A 20,058-nucleotide genomic window follows, 5' to 3' on the forward strand; every position below is an offset into this window, starting at 1 on the left:
TAAAGACTGATAAGGGTGCTGAATAACTGAAAGAGGAAAGGCAAGAACAGAAAAGGAAACACAGCTTCATCCCAAATTTAATTTCAATTTCAGTTGGAGATAAACACCACCCAGAGATGTATATATCAGGTGGTATAGAAATATGATTGATTAATTGAGCGATCGATAAATAAATAAATAAATAAATAAATAATGAAAACTAAGGGATTACACCAAAGGTTCTGTGAAATAGGTGACTTTTGAGGGGAGAAATGTGTGGGGTCTAGATGTGATTATCAGGGGTACCATGAAACACCACGGGTTCAATAGCACTCTCTTCCTTCTTATTACTTCCTTGGGGCTTCCTTCTTATTACTTAATATTACCTGACCAGGACTAAGTATCCTTATGTAAGATGTACTCTTGCTCAAATTAAACTCCATTGGAATATTATGGATCACAGGAAGGCTATCTGGCAGTGTGAATGAGACACAGAAATGAATGAGACATTAGACACATAAACAGGAATTTGATTGCATTAAAGTCAGTGGAATTTCACTTAGAATGAAATTGACCTCTTGCAGTGCTGTCTTTCCTTCCAAGGTCCTCCTCTGCATTCACATCGTAATCTCCGCTCCTCAGGAGCAGTGGATTCATATGTATAGGTCTCTCTTCCAGTTATATTTTTCTGTGGCCTGCTCCAGCCAGAGAAATTAATCTACCTGAAGCCTTCACGCTTCCACAGTTTACAATCAGCTTTGATGCCTCTCTGCTGATGGGCCAAAATAACCTGCTTGCCAGTGAAAAGAGATAAATTGGTCCAGGAAACTCCATGCTTTCCCAAAAGTATTATCCCTTCAGGAGAGCCTGAAGATCTGATCTCAATTCTACAGGAGTAAACAGGAACAACTCTCAGTGGCTTTACCGGGGTCAGAATTAAAGCCTATTTGTCGACCATTCCTAGCTTTGAATGCATCTGCACAGGGATAGCCCCTTTGTTCATCTTCCAAACATCTAGCCCCCTTTCCAGCAAGAAGCAAGAAGAAATTAACTCCCAAGTGGTCACATGCATGCCCCATCACTCCTTTTTAGGCATGCTTTTATCACTGGGCAAATTGAGGCCAAAGCCTCGGGAAGCATTTTGTGCTGAAAAGCACTTTTTCTTAAGCAGTAGAACAAAAGGATTTTCCTGTCCTAGTGCTGCCTTGGTGTGTGTGTTTTTGCTGGTGAAAAGCAGCAGGCAAAATAACAGGCAAAAAGAGATGATGTGATAGGTACCATATTTACCTGAATCCAGTACTAGGCTTTCCCCACGTTATTTGACTGTAGAAATCAGGGGATCATCTTACATTCAGAGTCCTCTTCCTTTTTGGTAAATTCTATACAAGTATAACCTCTATTTGACCTCTACAGGTATAGCCTTCTCTGTAGTTGCTCCAGGACTGTGGAATGCACTTCTTGCTGAGATTAGAGCTGCTCCATCCCTGTTGGCTTTTAGGAAACAGCTAAAGACACATCTCTTCAGCCAAGCGTTTTAGTTTGTTGGTGTGTTTTTTTATGGATATTTTCATCTGATTTTTATATGTGGTAACTGTTAAATTATTGGTTTGTTTCATTACAGCATAAAACAAACCACCTAGAGACTTTGGTAGTGGGCAGTATACAAATTTATTAGATAGGTAGGAAGGTAGGTAGGTAGGTAAATAAATATTTAACCTCTGTTCTTAAGAGGATCATTTTAAATCCAGAGTCATATTCTGTTCAGTTAATACAGTACTATCTAGTGTTTGATGGATGTTGATACTTGCAGTAAGTGAACATGGTGGGGTTGTCCACATGAGCAGCCTTACCCAAGTTCATGTGAAGCACCAGGATTGAGGCCGATCCTGGCTCTGCCCTCCCGGGTAGCCCGGGATTTTTACCTGGCCTTTTACCTGTGTAAAAGGGTGCAAGTGTGCACTTTTACCCAGGGCCACGGTTGTGCGAGTGTACAGAGTGAGACACAGATACAGAGCTGGGTGCCTAGAGTGCCCGGCTTGAGGGCAAATCCCTCAATGTACTGCACATCTCAGGCGGTACATTAGGGCTATCTGGAGGCTGGGCTGCATTTTCCTGGGCTCCAGAACTCCGTGTCGCCCAGAGCAGTGCAGATGCGGGCAGGTTGTGAATTCCATACATGGATCACAATCGTTGGAGGGGCGGGGGAAGAGAAGCTCAATCTTGCCTTCTCCACGTCCACCAAAAATGGACATGAGAACAACCTTGGTGTGTTATTTATTTTTATTTATTTAATTTCTTTAACATATTGTTATAACGCTCAAAACGTACGTCTCTGGGTGATTTGTGTTATATTAAGCGCACAAGAATTTATCATTTGTGTGTGTGTGTTTTTTAAACTTTTAATTAGATTTGTATTTGTATATTCCATTTTAATATTTTTTGTGTAATTTTTTGAGTCTTATCTTGTTTTAAATGTTTGTAAACCTCCTTGGTTTTTTTTTAAAAATGGTATATAAATTATAACAATTTAATATGAAATTAACAATAAATAAATAAATAAATGTTTTATTTTATTGCTTGCCAACAACAAGACTTGCCAACAACATCCCTGATGTGGGAGGCATCCAGTTATAGCAATTATCTCCCTCCCATGTTGTGTGAAGATATAAACATATGAAGCTGACTTCTACTTAATCTGACCACTGACCCATCCAGGTCAGCGTTGGCTTTACTGACTGGAAACAGCTCTCAAGGGTTTCAGAGAGGGGTCTTTTCCAGGCCTACCTGGAAATACCACGATTGAACCTGAGACCTTTTGTGTTCAAAGCAGTGGCTGGACCACTGTCCTACAGCCCCTCCCCAAATTTGTAACCTGACCTCTCCACAGTGCTACCTACTTTAGGTTGAGGCATGGTCCACTGTTAATCCTAATCCACCAACTGGAGACCAGCATCCTAGATCAATTTCATTGGTAGCTGTCCAAGAACTGAGTTTGCTCGATCAAATGCAACCACTTTGCAGCATAGCTCAACTAAGAAGCAGAGCTGTGTTCCGAGCAAACTCAATGCTGGATGTTGAGTAGCTATTACCTAAGTGTCATGTTTACCCTTCATTGTAATTTTAATGCTTGCCCTACCACTGTTGACTGCTCGGTAAATATACAGTATTTTAAAATGGGAGTTTAAATTGTATCTATCTGTGTTATCATACACCACTTTGTATATCCTTTGGGTAGAAAAGCAGAATAACAATGTAATAAACAAACAAACTGCCCTGTGTGAATATGTATGAGGGATAAGAGACAACTGCCCTGACAGAAATGATGTGTGTAACAAACAAGGAGCAATTGCCCTGGCTGAAATTAAGTGTATAGATGTGTGAAGAATAAGGGGCAGTTGATCCTGTGTGTATGTGTGCAAGAGATGATTCCCCCAGCACAGCATCCTTCCAGCAGCTGTTGCTGGTGTCTATCTGATGTTCCTTTTTAAGACTGTGAGCCCTTTGGGGACAGGGAGCCATTTTGTTTCCTTATATCTGTATTAACTGCTTTGGGAACTTCTCTTGAAAAGCAGTATATAAATATGTGTCATATATTCATCATATGAAGGGCAACTGCTCAGAAAGAAACTAAATCAGTGTGTGCCATGAGGGCAGAGGCGAAGTCCAGGGCCTCTAGGGAGGCCCCAAATCCTCTGGAGTCTGTCCTGGGTGGTGTGGTTTGTGTCCCTGTGAGCCCTTTGGGGACAGGGAGCCATTTTGTTTGCTTATAATCCCCATTCAGCCATGAGACTAGCTGGGTGACTCTGGCGCCAGTCACTTCTCTCTCAGCCTAACCTACTTCACAGGGTTGTTGTGAGGAGAAACCTAAGTATGTAGCACACCGCTCTGGGCTCCTTGGAGGAAGAGCGGGATATAAAATGTAAAATAATAATAATAATAATAATTATATCTGTATAAAACTGCTTTGGGAACTTCTGTTGAAAAGCAGTATATAAATATGTGTCTTATATTCATCATATGAAGGGCAACTGCTCAGAAAGAAACTTGATTGGTGTGTGAGGGCAGAGGCAAAGTCCAGGGCCTCTATACCGCCTGGGGAGGCCCCAAATCCTCCGGAGTCTGTTCCTAGGTGGTGTGGTTTGTGTCCTAGAGAACCTAGAGTGTTAAAAAGGGATGCTTAGCTCACGGAAGGGGGGCTCCAAAGGCCTTTAGGTCCAGGTTCCAAAGTTAGGAGAGGAGAGCTGGTCTTGTGGTAGCTAAGCAGGGTCTGCCCTGGTTGCATATGAATAGGAGACTTGATGTGTGAGCACAGCAAGATATTTCCCCTCAGGGCAAGGGACTCATGGGTTGCCAGATTTGGCTTTTTAAAAGCCAAATTCTGGGTTACGGCCCCTATTTCACACGAGTATACCCCTCAGGTTCTGGCAACAGCCACCACTGGGTGACGGGGTTCAAAGAACCTGGGCCGCCGTCCCTCAGGCGCCGTGCCTCACGGCCCCGATACACAACTCCGCATCTGACATCAGATGCAAGGTGTGTGGTTTAGCCGCGCGGCCCCATTCGGGAGTTAAATGCCCAGCGCTGCATTTGCAGCACGCCATGGCCAGGAGCAGCAGCAGCGCAGCGCTGGCCCCGCTCGGGAGCTAGACCATGCCCCCCACATCTGTCGTCAGACATAGGGGGCAGACACAGGCCGCCGCTGGCCTCCCTCCGCTAGTGCCTCAGGGGATGGAGCCGCCGCTCTAGGAAGAGCATCTAGGTTCCCAGTTCCCTCCCTGGCAGCATCTCCAAGACCGGGCTGAGAGAGGCTCCTGCCTGCAACCTTGGAGAAGCCGCTGCCAGTCTGTGAAGACGATACTGAGCGAGATAGACCAAGGGTCTGACTCAATATGTGGCAGCTGCCTATGTTCCCTGCATGATGAGGGACCATTGCTCTGACAGAAATCCTGTGGAGAGAGGTGTGTGTGTGTGGGGAATAAAGAACAATGGCCCTGAGACAGACCTTGTGTGTATGGGACTGAAGAGTGAGGGACAACTGAACCACTCTGAGGAACTCTGTGATGATTTATTTATTTATTTTCTAGGTTTATTTATTTATTTATAAATAAATAGATATAAATATAAATAAATAAATAGAGACAACGGCCCTGAGAGAAACGCTGTATGCTGTGTGTGATCTTAATATGTATGATCTGCTCAGCCAACCACCGGCTCTCCCTCCTCCACCACCACAAAGGGAGGGAAGGGAATTGCCACGGAGCCGCGTCACGTCAGGATACGCGAAAGAGGGAGGCGGGGGGTGCGCTTCCTCCCCTCCCCGTCCCCAACTCGGCTGTCCGTTGGCGCTCGAGACTCCTCGGGTCGTCGGGGGCCTGCCTCCCCTCCTCCCATCCCGGCTTCTCAATTCCTTTAAAAAAAAAAAAAATTCTTTGGGTTACGACGCCCGCCTGCGTTCTTCTGCCTCCCAGCCAAGAAGTCGGGGAAAGCGGGGGTGGGGGAAGGGAGCGCAGAAGGAGCATGCCGCAAAGTCAAGGCGCGGGCGGGCGATTCCCCCCTTTTTGTTGTGTACTCCGTCGGGATGTGGGCCTGTGTGTCAGTCAACCCCCCCCCCCCGCTTCCCTCCCCCTTTCCCTCCTCCTCCCCCCTCCCTTCCCTTTCCCGGCTTCTGGCGAAATCTCAGCGGCAGGATCCGGGTGTTCGGAGTGACGTCACGAGGCGGGGAGGGTGGAGGAGGAGGAGCGCCCTCCTCCCTTCCTCGCTCCCTGCTCCCGGCCAATGAGCGTCGTCCACATGCTGCGGCCGCGCGAGGGGCAGCGGCGAGTTGGCTCCGATAAATTCTATTAGAGCAGCCGCCGCCGGTTCAGCCGTCGCTGGGGAGGGCAGCTGAGAGGGGGGCCAGCAAGAACCCCGGGCAAGAAGGGGGGAACCGGCGAGCCGAGGGGGCAGCGGAAGAGAGGAGAGTGCAAGCGGGGGTGGCGCTAGTGGCGCTGGGGGCAATCCTCATCATACCCCTTCCTGAAGGAAGCCAAGAGAGGGGCAATTGCTAGTGCAGGAGTAGCAGCCCGTGTGGTAAATCCGCAGTATTGTCAGTGGGGGGAGAAGGGGGTACTCCTCTGAGGAGAGAGAGAAAAGGGGCTGCTATTTGAATAATCTTGTAGGGCCCCCCACAATAATCTCTGTGTCGGGGCGACAGAGCCCCCGCTGAGTTGCTGATATTTCCGCCCCCTTCCATTAGACCTGAGGTGGGGGGGAAGGGCTGGGTGAGGCATCCCTGCTGCAGATAAAAGGGTGCTTTTTTGGGGGGGAGGGGGTGTGTGGGGTGGGAGGAGGGGGGTTGGTTTCTCTTGGCTGCTGGTAGGTGTGCCCCCCTTTCTAGGGGTGTGGGGGGGAGAAACAGGAAGGAAAGAGACCCCCTCATGTTATTTCCAGTTTATCATTTATTATTAATCACCATCATCATCACTGTCTCTTAAACCCCACCGACCTCTTTAGATCAGGGCTCTAGAGCCACCAGTCTTCTCGGGTGACACATCAGAGGCGGTGTGGGGCTCCATAGGGGGAGGGTGGGGGGTGAGAGAGAGGGTTGGCCAGTCCAGGGTTTTGCTGCTGTTCCTGTTGCTGCTGCAAAGGAGGAAGAGGAAGAGAGAGAGGGGGAGGGCGGGGGGAGAGAAAGCAGACAGACAGACAGACACGCACAAGGCACCCTTTGCTGCTGCTGCTCCGGCTTGCTTGGCCTCCGCCATGGAGAACGCTCACACCAAGACCGTGGAGGAAGTTTTGGCTTATTTCGGTGTCAACGAGAGCACCGGCCTCAGCTTGGAGCAAGTCAAGAAGCTCAGGGAGAGATGGGGTACCAACGGTAAGTCCAAAGCACCAGCAGCATCTCGCCTGCATTCCCCCCCAAAAAAACCAACCACCCAAAAAAACCCACCCTCCTAGTTAGGGGTGATGCTGCTGGGATTTCCTTCTCTCCCCCCCCCCACTTTCTTTATCCTCCTTTCTCTGGGCCCGAAACCTCTGTGTGAAAAAGGCAAACCGGCATCTGCTCCAGGAGGACCCGGAATAAAAGAAAAGAGGGAGAGAGAAGATGGCTGACGCGCCATCCACCTCGTGGGTTTCCTGCATGCCCCGGCTCTGGGGCTGTTCCAGTGTGCACGCTGTCAGCCCCCACTTCCCTTTCACCTTTGTGGAGGAAGAGGTGCTGCTGCTGGTGTACATAGAGCACGTTCCTCTCTCCCAATCTCCTTCTCCCCCCCCCTCCACCCCGATCATTATCATTTTTGCCGCGTCTCTCTCTATTTCCCTTTTGACCTTTGTTTCCTGTGCTTCCGGCTTGGTCCCTTGTTCCTGTGAAATGTTGCTCTTGGTTTTTAAAAAAAGACTCGCGTATGGCTGGGTGTGTGTGGGGGGATACGTTGCCCTGTGTGTATTGCAAAACTGGCTTTCTAATAGGAAACTGTAGTGCTGAGAGGAAGATGGAGGAGCTACCCATGAATGGTTTATAACATAATTGTATCTTAATCCCCCCCCACACACACACTTATGGAAAATGGAGATTGGTGAAAATAACATCCATGTTTGGCTATGGCCTGGGGGAGGGAGCGTTGGGAGCCTTTGTATGGAGCTGCATGAGAAGTTATGGTTGGTAGCAGTGATGACTTCGCTGAATTTGTAATCTCTCTGGCTTGATGCTGAAACATACTTGATTGTAAAATGAAGGGAGTGTTAGGCCATCTCTCTGTCTCATTGAAATGAAGCACCTTAATCCCCCACCCCACCCCGGTTGCTTGTGCCTGTATATATGCTTTTGGTTAAATATTTTAGCTTTACTAACACTCTCATGCAGGTGTGCCCCTACCCAGCTATTTCATGTAGTTGAAAAATCAGTAGTTGAATACCTTTTGAGGTTTATAACAATCTGTTCTCTTTTTTGTTTTGTTTTTGACATGCTGCTTGGAAAAACTCTTGCCTCTTAAAGAACTACCAGCTGAAGAAGGTAAGCAAGCTTGTAGGGCCCATGTGGTATTTCTTTGACTCTGCACTGGTGTATATTTGACAACTTATAGCTGTGTTTTATATTTGCAGGCAAAACTTTACTTGAGCTTGTGATCGAACAGTTTGAAGACTTATTAGTTAGAATTTTGTTGTTGGCAGCATGTATATCTTTTGTAAGTATCTTATATCTTTGACTTATTTGACTGACCTGCTGTCTGTATAGTGAGGTGCAGATTCCTCAACATATTTTAAATTAATGAGCACAAGCTGCAAAGAAAGAAAGAAAAAAGAAATTGCAAATTCTGGTTCTGGATTGGACATCTAGACTTGCTACAATTCCATTAATCTCAGAATCTTAAAACGGTAACTTTCCCACCCAACCTAAATGTGCTTTCTCATGTGCAAGTCTGATTTCAGTGGGACATCTGAATAAAAAACTTATTATGGGGTCCAGATGGCATGCCTTTTAAACCAGATACAGTACAAACATTTTTGGATAGATATCGTGTTTGATTTCTGTACAAGCTTGAAGCAGGTTCTTTGGATGCTGTTCCTCCTTCACCTTGGCCCCAGTAAGGTGGTGAACTGCTATTCTTTTCACAGCTGATTGTTATGAAACTAACTGAGACTGCTGGAAGTCTTTTTTTGGATGCAATGCAAACTGTAAATAGAATTTGCATTGGGGAATATTCCAGTTGCCTTCCCTTGCTGATAATAGCAAGGTGACAGTTGTTGCTCTTGACAGTGACAAGAATGATGACAGCAGTGATGGCACCATTGTTGACCAAATTTGGTAACTGACCTTTGGGAAGTCTCTTGTAAAATAAACTCCTTGCCTTGCATGCAGAATTGGTAGGATGAGGCTGCGAAACCAGTTCTGGATATTTTAACTTTTACTTTTTTTTTTTTTTTTGGTTAAAGGCATTGAGTAGGCTAATGTTGCTTGATGCCAAGTGTGTGATTGCCGAGGCATGGTAGATATGCAGTGAAAATAAAAATACAGGAGACAAGTGGTCATGGTACATGTGTTGCTGATGAGCTGAAAAGGCAGAAACGAGCATCATCTTTTTGAAAGTAATAAATCTGGAGATTAAATTTAAGCAGGGGTGAGTGTGGTGCAGTGGGTGGAGCATAGTGTTTGGTTGGGAAAAATCCAGGTTTGAATGCTAAGATTGTGGTGGCCTTGAGCAAATTGCCACTTCTCGATCTAACCAACAGGATTGCTGTGAGAATGATTGAGGTGTGGAATGTACACCTTGTGTGCTGTAAAATGCAATGGGAGAGGGAGTCATAGAACCCCTAAGTGGGGTCACTCTAGAGCTCCTTTTATTTTATTTTATTATTTATTTAATACATTTTTATACCACCCAAAACACAAGTGCTGAAAGTTATTTTCAATTGCAACTCCTTGTTCTGTGGGTTGGTTTGACTGTGGGTGGTACCTGACTTCCTGGAACAGCTTTTAGGGGATACAAGGGACTGTAATGGGAAGGGGGGGGCTTCAGCAGTCCCCTGTTTGTATGCACAAGCTCTGACTCAGATGTGGAACTTGCATCAGTAGGTCTCTCCCAACTGCTACTGATATATGTGGCAGAATTTTGAAAGTAATTTGACCATATATTTGGTGCCATGATAGAGTGGAAAGTAAATGCAAACAAATGGTGTGGATTTTGCTTACCATGGGCAAATGAATTATGGCAGTAGGGGTATGACTTTTTTTTTTAAGGGGGCTGAGAGGAGGGCTATCATTGTACTATTATGCAGTGCCGTATATTGCTGGTCTTGGGCCAGTGATGGTATCGGATATCATGACATTGGCATGCTGTTTCAAAGAAGAAGGGCTTCTGTTCTGGTATGTGTTTATCACTGCAGCCAGCTAAAGGCTGGCACTGATTTTGCTTGAGGAGACAGGTGGCTTACCCACTTCTGGTTTCCCCCCCACTTATGAAGGTGAACTATGAGTGGCAATCTCAGTTTTGAAAGAGTGAGCATGCTGCATTTTATACAAAGGTGTGAGTGAGGTCCACAAGTCACTTGAACAAATGGTAGAAGACATGAGCCCATTCAGAGTAAACTTCTGTTTGAGAAATAATGGGAAAATATTAATTGTTGTTGATATGAATGACCAGAGGCCACATTATGAAAACCTTTATTTGCCGTTGAATGTATTTGTGTTACTGCATCAAGACATTATTCCTCCTTCCTAAACATGACTGGTTTTGCACTGCATGTGTAGAACGGTCAGTTATCTGTGTTTATGGTAGCACTAGGTATGTTCAGATATTGTAGATTCTGAGAGCATTCACAGTTCTAGTTAAGGCCTTTGTGGACTATGCGAACATGTTAACATTACAACATGAATTAAATTGCTCAAATTTGAAGATGACTTGTCACATCTTACCATATGTAGTATTCAGAACAATCACATAGGTATTGCCTGGAGGATATTTTGTTTCCTGGAAATTAAAGAAAGTGTATTTCTGAACTAAATCTGGAGAGAGTTAATTCCACTATAATAGCACAAAAGTGTATCTTGCATAACATGCAGTTCGTGTTGGTGTTCTATAATCATGGGGTTTAATTTCATGTCTGAATTCAACAAAAGGTATCTAGGCCTGTGTAATGCAGGTTGAAGATATTTTAGAGGTAGCAGTTCTGGCTCACTGTTGACTATTTTTGGAGAACAAAACTAATAGTAATTCTTTGAATAACTGCTATTGAGCAGTAGCAGTTGCCTTGGTTAACATTCGAGTATGCCTTAAAATATAATTCTTGCTCTCAATTCTGCAGAACAGAATGGGTTTAGACTTGCTTACGTGTTTGAAAGCCTACATTTGATAGCTTTTAGCCTGTAGACTTAATGACTGGACAAAGCCAAAACCTGAATGGGCATGATGAAACCATGGTACCTGCCAGTTTGTGTCCAAATGTGCAATATTTTTTAAAAAATTGCACAGCACACTTGGGTGGGGAGGAGAAACCTGCTTCCTCCCTTTTTTCCTTTTACACTATGCTAGTACTGAGGCAATTGGGAAACCTAGTATTGAAGTACAGCATGGGAATAGCCCTCACTGTGAGTTGTAAAGTCCTTGTTCTCCCTGTACCATTTGGAGAACGGAGTCCTTGGATGATTTCAGTGATCTTGTGGCATTCAGTGACAAAGCAGCCAAAGAGTTCTTAAAAGGGCAAGAAACTGAGAGTGTTGGGGCAAAAACTGTCTTGCAAGGGTTTTTCAGGGGACTGAGGAATATGGGACAGTATCTGTATTTTGTTGGCCACTATGCTACAAAATGTGTGGGTACTAAAATTCGTTCACTGACCATATTCTGCTCCCTATTCATATGTTTGGATCCATAAGTATAATACAATGTTGTGGTGGGTTTGAAATTAAGAACACTAAGTTTTATAAGCATGGTACTTGTGAATTTTGTATAAAGAATGGTGTGACTATATTCTCATAGTCCTTCAGAATATGATTTTGCCAGGCATACATTGAAGAGAAGCGAAAACATTTTTTAATTGTGTCCCTGGTCATGGAGTGTGGGTTCTAACAAATGAGATTATAAATCTTTTCTCTAACAATATGTTGGGCTTCATGGCAGGCACTTGGTGCATTTTTAAGAGCCAAGTGTAATGGTGGTTAGATTGTCTGACTACAACTTGGAAAACTAGCTTCAAATACCCACTCAGCCATGACATGGCTGACCTTGGGCCACTCAACATTCTGCTTTATGCACCTCCTATGATTGCTGTGGGAATAGAGTGGGATGAAGGAGTTGGGTGAAAGGATCATGTATATTGTGCTGAGTTCTTTGGAAGGGACAGGATAACAACTGCAACAAATAAAACAGTACTCTCTGCACTGTGGACATGTAAAGCAGCCTTAACCTGTGCATTTATCCTGTCCAGTATCTTCTGCTCTGGACTGGCAACAGTTCTCCAGGGTTTCTTTCAGAGTAATCAATAGTCTTATTTGAGATCTGCAGATATTGAGGGTTGAATCTGGGTCCTTATGCACATAGAGCATGTGTCCTACCACTGAGTTATGCCTCCATTTGTCAGGGAGCTCCTTCTACCAACATCAGGCCATGAAATATTAGCTTTGTTTCTAGTTTGGAAGATGAGCCATTAATTATTTTCTTGAAAAAATGTCCCATTCTTCTATTTGTGACCATGAAATTGGCATGTGGAGGTCAGTGTTGTACTCACAGTTATCCTGGTACTGGAGAATAACAGATGCAACATAGATAAGATTAAGTTATTGGAACATGAGAGATCATCTTACTTGTATCTGTTATGCATAGAGTAATACATAATTCTTCATGCTAAGCATTCATACACAGTGTTCTAGCGTTGGCATTCTCTGGCTTCTGTGGATTGGCACTTGGTAATCTGCACATGTGTGTTTGATGCTTCTTATGCTGGATTCACGGTAGTTCAGGAAACACATTTTGTAGCCTGAACTCTAATTCTGGTAATTAACTAGCACCCACCCCCCTATCTAACTGCAAACAACATTATGCTTATTGATGGATCAAAATGAATTTTCTTGAGTTTTTAAACAGGGTCCAATAGAGAGGATACTAGTTCTGCTGTTCTGGTATTGAAGTAGAAATTTAGCCTATTATATAAGGCCTCTCTTGAAAACTGGTTTTAGAAAGCAGATGGTAACTTTCCCTTTTGACAACACAAGGAAATGATCCAATTTGTTACAATTGCCTTTTAAAAGGCATTTAGAAATAGCATATTCTATTTACTTAATATATAATCCTTCCTTCTGATCAAGAAGATTCTGAAGAATGGCTGGCCATGGTTTTGGTTGACAGACACATAAACCAAATGAAAATACTGTTAAACTTTTGTCTGGTAAAAGTTTGTACATCTAAAGACTAGTCAGGCTGACTTGGTTTCTATGCAAGGAAAACAATGAATACATCTTTTAGTGGTCTAAAAACTGCCTAGGAACTGGCTGACTGTGGTAGCTGTGAAATAGAGATAATTTGTACTTAACCATGCACTGTTAGCCAGTCTAAAATTGTATACTATTGGATTTCTTTAAAAAGCTACAGTAGGAAAAACTAGAACTAGAAGGACTTGCATAGGTTTTGTATAAGAATGTGTTACCTTGGTAAGATGGCTTCACTGGGTAATTAAATTGACTTCAGAGGCCCCTTATATTTTCCTCCTCCAAGAGTCAGAGTTAGAGCAAACAGCTCCTATGCACAAAAATAGTGGTATGTCTAAGGGATAGTTGTAGTCTGTAGAACTAATATTGCTCTTTATTTTATCTGTAGCAGTTGGTGTGCAGAGTTGGCTCACTTTGAATAATGAGGTGAAATAACCTGAAGTGATGGCTGACAATTCCCTAGGGCTAAATGTGCATGAAATAACTTGTTGTCAAGACTACTGCAAAGGAAATCTTTATTTGTTTAATCTTAAATGGAATGTAGTGAGTTAGACTGTCATAGTATGAAGTTAAGAGTCCAGATGGCACTGCAGAGAGGATGGGGAAAAGGGGTTGTCAATCCTATTACATGTACTAATTATACAAAATAGTATTTCATATAAAATTCTAACCTTAGCAACACTGGACTGAAATTAATTCAGTTTAATTAGACTTTGATGGGACATATTTTCTACTCGTCATTTAACTAATGACTAATGTTTCATTCACACACCCCTCCCCCCCAATCAGTAGATTTGTAGACAATGCCTTTTTCTTGTGTTTTAATTCAGATTTAGTCATTTGATGTGGCATCGGTACATTAAAATAATCCATAATGTGACCTTTCATGGCATGATCAATCAGTCAATATTTTATTACTGTCACAGACCAGCACAGTTTGCGAACAGAAGCCCAGCAAAATAAACCGTCAAGATTATGATACAGTGGTTAAACACATAGATCAGCTAGAAATGATTCTTAATGAGCTCCTGATGAATTTTACTGGCTATTAATCAGAATGTAGCCACATTATAAGATCTTGAGTCATTCTGGTCAGTTAAAAGATAATTGAGATAAAAAGAATCTGTGCCATGGCGTGTTCAAACCCACATAGGTGTAGTGTTGTGATACTTCTAGTGTTCTTCCCTTTCCATGACCAAACTGTAGTTGGCAGACTTAATCATAAAACTAGTCTCTTCTTGTCTTCAGTAGTGATAGCCAGCTACTAGCTCTTTGCTCTTATATGCAGAATCTGGTTAATGTAATGTGCATGATGCTTTTGTGGGGAAAACATTTATCTTTTCCTTCTGTTTTGTGTATCTTTAAAGTGGGGGGCAACAAACAGAAAGTAGCAACAATGCATCAGGATCTTAGCAATACAGGGAATATCTGTGAGACATTCTTGTCCATTTCTATAAAACTAGAATTCTGATCTAAGTAAAAATGATGCTTAGGGGATATATTAAATGCTTAATTTCCTCCTCTGAAAAATGGTAGTATCAAAAATGAACATTGTGTATGTTGTGATGGTTTGCATGAATCAAAAGGAAATGTTGTCAATCCTTGCTATTTTGTAGTGCAGTCCTTTAAAGGGGGTGGGATTGTTTTTGTTTGTTTGTTTAACATATATTTATACCGCCCAAAACTTATGTCTTCGGGTGGTTTGCAACAAAATAAAAACAAAGTAAAACGTTAGTTTAAACAAAAAGTTTAAAACATGAATGTTGAATTTCATAGATTGTGCACATGAATCTGCCTGCTTCAAAATTTCACAACAAAATATCTATCGGCAATGATATGGCAACTTTTATTAGGGAACCAGGAGTGCTAAGGTTCACAACTGAATATCCTGTATCTTAACCTTACTAGGTTTCACTAGCAGACTTCTACAGACTGCTCTGGCTCAAGGGGCACACATTTTGGCTGGTGTTGGCAACCAGCCAAGGATCATTCCTACCTCTCCCCTGACTTGGCTGAGGGGAGGACTTTGTCTTGCTGAGCTTTGGAGACATTCGGGAACAGTGAGGCTTCTTGCTTCTAAAAGCCTTCATATTCTAGCACAAGGTCAAAGATGACCTTGTCTATCTCTTTCTTTGTGGTCACATACTTGCCAGATTACAAAAATAATGGTTACCAGCAGTGACCTGGCAAGTGCATTTGTGGCTAACTACAAACCCTCTTGTTGTCCAACACTAAAACACTAAGTACATTATGACATTGTTTGTCTTCCTAGTATATATTTCAAAATCCTGCATTTCCCCCCTTGCCCTCAAATGTTTTCTAGATGCTTGATTCTGTTGTCAAATGTTCGCCAGATTGCTTTGTCCCTTTCATACAGCCAGTTGCAGCTTAGGAAGATTGTGCTTTCGAGTCTGTGTCGACTCCTGGTGACCACAGAGCCATGTGGTTTTCTTGGTAGAATACAGGATTGGTTTACCATTCCCTTTCTCCCACACAGTATGAGATGATGCCTTTGCTGTTGTCACTGAAGTCAGCATCCATCTCCAGCATCTTCCTATATTGCTGCTGTCCAATATAGGTGACTACAAATATATACTTAGTAGGCACAGTCTTGGAAGCACACCAGCGGGGATTCCAGCTAACAGCCTCTTGCTCCTGCTTCCCTGCTGCACCACCACAACTGATAGCTTAGGAAGACCAGACATTAATATGTTAACACGTTCACTTTGTCTCCCCTTTTTAAAACTTGGGCCTAATCCTCACAAGCCGTGGTTGAGGTGGTCAACTTGGGTCTGGACCACATCACTTCAGACTGCAAGCTGAGGCTTACATGCTGATTGAATGCTGCTCTGTTGAAACAAACAAAATCCATGCTTATAGAAAACTTGCTATTTGGGAAGAAGATCTTATCCTTGTCTGTTTCTGGATGTGCTAACTATGCAAACTGCCTTTTTGTTGCAAGTGCCTTCCATCATGTGATCACTCCATCCAGACAGTTGCCATCTCAACTACTGGTCCTTAAAGAAGCAGTGTTAAGGACCTTGTGTCTCTTGGTGCCACAAATCTGCATGGTGTGCGGTGTAGAACTGGCAAGTGTGAAAATCTTACTATCTGGAAGCATGTTCATGGTTTTAGAGGGAAGCTGGGAACGTTAACATTTGAACACTTGCAAAACATTTGCAGGGCTTTCAAATAAGATGATTACCCTGCTCATCTCCATGGCCATTACTACCCATCTCTACTATTCCTTGTGTGTCTGTGCTGATCTTTCTGTTTCAGTCTCTCTTCCTCCCACCCTGATCACTCTTGCTTGTCACAAAAGATTCGGTTTATAATTTCTTTTTAGTATAAATCGACAACATTTGCACAGGCTTCAGTTCTTGGGTATGGGATACGCACAGTCTTATGCATAGCAGAAGAGGATCTTGGTAGTTCTTATGACTAGTATTCTTCTAGCTAGTGACTTGATAAAGCACCGTGGTGTTTCTGACCTCTTCTTTTGGAAGGTGTATAAAATATAACTTGCTACTATTCTTATGTAGTCACTTGCCAGATGTCTAATGGGACAGGGGAATATGAATAATCTAAGACCCTTGTGCAGAGGATGGATTTGTAGATTTTTGAACTGACTTTCAGCACTGTTTAGTAATGGTAATTTTTGTGAGGGTTTCTAGAAAAACGTGGTCAGTCTGTAAGTGCAACTATACAAGGAATAAGGGAGAGGCAGGTGGTATCTGTCATGGATGTTTGCAAAGTATATGAATATGTTTTGCTCAAAGAAGCACTGCAGTTTTAAAAATGCCTTGCAATTGTACATTCCACTTAAAAGTTCTAGTGAAAGTGTTCAACATAAACATGGGATGCCTCTACCCCTTCCAGTAATATCATTCCACTGTTGGCAAAGCATGTTTTTTTACAGTAGCACTGATCGATGCTAATTGCAAAGTGTACTCTGTATACAGTACTTGATGAAATCTAGCAAGGGACTTTAAATTTTGCATGGCAGAGATCATGAAATGTAGAATTTGAATTTTGCTTTTACAGAGCAGTTTCCTCATGGTTACATGTGCTAAAAAAACCTTCAGAGATAGGAGCATGGGATACCTTCACATGGAATAGGTTCCAGTCCCTTCCTCTGGTTGCTTGGTGCTTCAGTTTCTTGACACCTAGTTCTTTCCAGTATTCAGAGGGCCACTATCTGCATCCTTTAGTGTGCAGGAAGTTGGATCAAAATACTTGGTTTGCTGGAAACCTGAAATTTAAAGGCCAAAATAAAAGCATTCAAATATACATAGATATGCATATTGCTTTTAATTTGTTTTAGCTCTTTATTGTTTTAGTGGTTTGTTTTAATTTGTAAACCGCCCTGAGCCATTTTGGAAGGGTGGTATATAAATCCAATAAATAAATAAATAAATAAAATAATAATGCACTTGTGTCTAGGAAGGATCTGCTATTATTCATAACACTGGTTAAAACATGTATCCTTTTAAAAAAAATGCTTGTGTAACTAGCGTGTGCTCTCCCCGGCTCTGTGCTATTTTGGAGGTAATTTAATAGTAGTCTCTCTTCCATTTCAATATGAGGTTTTTTGAGTGTCTGTCTATTTCAGTCTTCATCATAGCTGCATGATTGGAGCTCCATCAAGTGGTTAATAAGTAATAGTAACTGCCATTTAAAGGATCTAGGGTAAAGGAATGAAATTTGGAGGTTTTTGCTCTTGAGACCACTGTGCTATAAGACTTTGCCTGTAAACATGATGGCTAATAGAAATGTTAGAAAAATCTTGTGTTTGACACCCAAATGTGCTATATTCTAGTTGCTTGTGTTGGCTTAGTAAGAGTCTGATCTGTTAGTGTGATTTCCTATTGTAATTAGGAATCAATATTTATAGGTTCATTATATTCCGCAGGTTCTAAATGCGGAATATAATGAGAGCTCAGGTTCTACAGTTATATGCTAGAACTGTGTGTGTATTTAATGTTTGTAGAATGTTAGTTGTTCAAGACTTACTATTGTTTACATATCATGCATAGCTTCCAAAGCTTCCTTCTCCCTAACATTTGCCCCCATTCTCAACTTCCTGCAACAGTTTAGGGGTTGCTTGTAATAAAGTAGAACATTTTTTTCCTTGTTCCTTCACTTTAGAAGTATAATCTGGATAGCTGCTGCTTATTGACTGGCTTCCAGCATTGATGATTTCAGCATTATTCAAGTAGTTATTTGTACTTCCTGTTGCTCAATATGTCAAATATGGTAGCAGCTATCTTCCTCATGAATCATGGCAGAACTTGATGAGGGCCTCCAAGTGACGATAGATTACTCATGGGTGCTTGACTGGAGTTCATGAAGGAAATCTTAGCCATGATTCAAAGCACCCCATTTGAAATGCGCAATCCCTACAAGGAGTTTGCTCATATCTCTTGAAAATAACTCCTAATGCTATGTGGAGACTGCTTCTGAGAATATTCTGAGTTTCTGGGAGAACCACTCTGGCAGCACAGGAAATGCTTGTGAGGAAAGGATGGAGTTGGAAGGGCTCAGGGCTTTCATCTGCCAGCCTTTTCCTTTTGTTTTTGAGGTTGTCATTGATATCAAGTCTAAGAGTTATGGGAGATTGCCTGTACACAAGGAACTGTGTGCTCAGGAAGGCATTTAAAAGCATGACTGCATCTAGGTGCATTAAATTCTTTCTAGGCTTCCTAATATTTAGCTTCCTGGGTGATTTTTATGTTGGCACACTTCTTAATATAAACTGTAGAGGACTGATTGCTTGCAGATACATTTTAATCTCTCTGTGTGAGAAAAAGTAAATTTCTCTAGAGAAAGGAAAACAAATTCTCAGAATGTAAGATGTAAGATTCTATAATGTTAAAAAATCTTTGTGTATTGTGTATAGTTCCCTGTCTGTGTGTAAGTGCAAGCTTGTGCCACAAAATACACTTGCATGTCTGGAAAACAGTGGTCCTCATGATTACAGAAGTTGGCAATCTCAATTCTTTGTAGAGGAAGAGGTTGGCTTTAAGGAAGAAGTATGTGCTGGAGGTGTAGTTCGTAGTAATCATAGCGCAGAACTTGATCCTACTCACAGATAATCAGGATTCTGTTCTCAAAATACCAAATTAACCAAGCATAAAGCTGCCAGATCAGATCTTGTTAAAGCAACTAAGCTGTGTTAATGGAATTAAAGCAACCAAAAATCTTGTTTAAAAGATATCAGTGGGAATTGAATCTTCTCACTTTTAATTTTGAAGAGTAGACCCTTACATTGCTTTATATGCTGCCCTGAGGAAGGGCAGGATGAAGGATAATGTTCTACGGTTATATGCTAGAACCGTGTGTATTTATTCGCTCAGTTTAAGCATTCCAAACAAAGCCAAATCTAGTAATTATTTTTAGAAGAAATGCTACAATTCTAGTTTGCTGATGTCTCAAATGTGCACACTAAAGTAGCAAGCCATTTATAAAGAGGCAGATGGAGGAATTATTTCTGAGAAATTGAATTTGCTTTCACACTCTAGGGTGTGGTCTGAATGATTCAGCAGACCTTTTTGAATGGTGCATTCATGATAGTGAATGTCTAATTACCAGTGATTAAGGCAGAGCTAAAACTGAGTGGCATTGTACCATGTTATTAAAAATGCCATCTGATTGCATGTGTGTAAATTAACCAACTCTCTGGTCTCTTACAGGTGTTGGCCTGGTTTGAAGAAGGAGAAGAAACAGTCACAGCCTTTGTAGAGCCTTTTGTAATCTTACTCATATTAGTAGCCAATGCAATTGTGGGTGTGTGGCAGGTAAGCAAATTCTTTATAATGCTACGTCCTTCAAAAAATGTTAAACATTGTTGCAGTCGGAGTGCAATGTATACGGAAACATTTTAACTAACTAAAATTATAATGTATAATGATAGTGTTAAAGGGACCTGGTGATGTGAAATCTTGGAAATAGTCTAAAGCCAATGTTTCAGATTGCCCTATCTACAAATCTGTGCCTTTCAGCTTCTTAAAAATGAGGCTGCATATTCTGGCCAGGATCCAAAGGACTATGTACCCAATTCAGTACATCTAAGGCAGTATTCTTCATTGCAAGGAGCAGGAGCCAGTGGCGGCTTCCATGGACCCTAAGTGTGGCTCCCTTACTGATGGTTTGTTTAGCTGTGCAAAGCTTATGCAGAA

At 42.3% G+C, this 20,058-nt stretch overlaps 2 protein-coding genes across 5 annotated transcripts in view; one reads left to right on the top strand and one right to left on the bottom strand.

Moving 5' to 3' along the window:
• Positions 1–5,559, bottom strand: part of P2RX7 (purinergic receptor P2X 7) — a 104,020-nt gene extending 98,461 nt beyond the window's left edge. For both annotated transcript variants that reach the window (XM_053279656.1, XM_053279651.1), the window contains exon 1: positions 1,267–5,559. The gene's annotated coding sequence lies outside the window, so the exon portion shown is untranslated. The remainder of the gene's footprint in view (positions 1–1,266) is intronic.
• A 996-nt stretch (positions 5,560–6,555) lies between these two features.
• Positions 6,556–20,058, top strand: part of ATP2A2 (ATPase sarcoplasmic/endoplasmic reticulum Ca2+ transporting 2) — a 51,258-nt gene continuing 37,755 nt past the window's right edge. Inside the window, exons 1-4 of one of the 3 annotated variants that reach the window (XR_008312475.1) lie at positions 6,574–6,838; positions 7,958–7,975; positions 8,065–8,147; positions 19,573–19,677. Coding sequence is in view for 1 of the 3 variants with exons in the window: in XM_053279643.1 (XP_053135618.1) it covers positions 6,721–6,838; positions 7,958–7,975; positions 8,065–8,147; positions 19,573–19,677 (324 nt within the window). In the remaining 2 variants the exon portion in view is untranslated. Of the gene's footprint in view, positions 6,839–7,957; positions 7,976–8,064; positions 8,148–19,572; positions 19,678–20,058 lie in introns of all 3 variants that reach the window. The other 2 variants (XM_053279643.1, XR_008312476.1) reach the window with 2 other exon arrangements.

The sequence above is a fragment of the Hemicordylus capensis genome, chromosome 15 (genome assembly GCF_027244095.1).
Source record: "Hemicordylus capensis ecotype Gifberg chromosome 15, rHemCap1.1.pri, whole genome shotgun sequence".
Taxonomy (NCBI): domain Eukaryota; kingdom Metazoa; phylum Chordata; class Lepidosauria; order Squamata; family Cordylidae; genus Hemicordylus; species Hemicordylus capensis.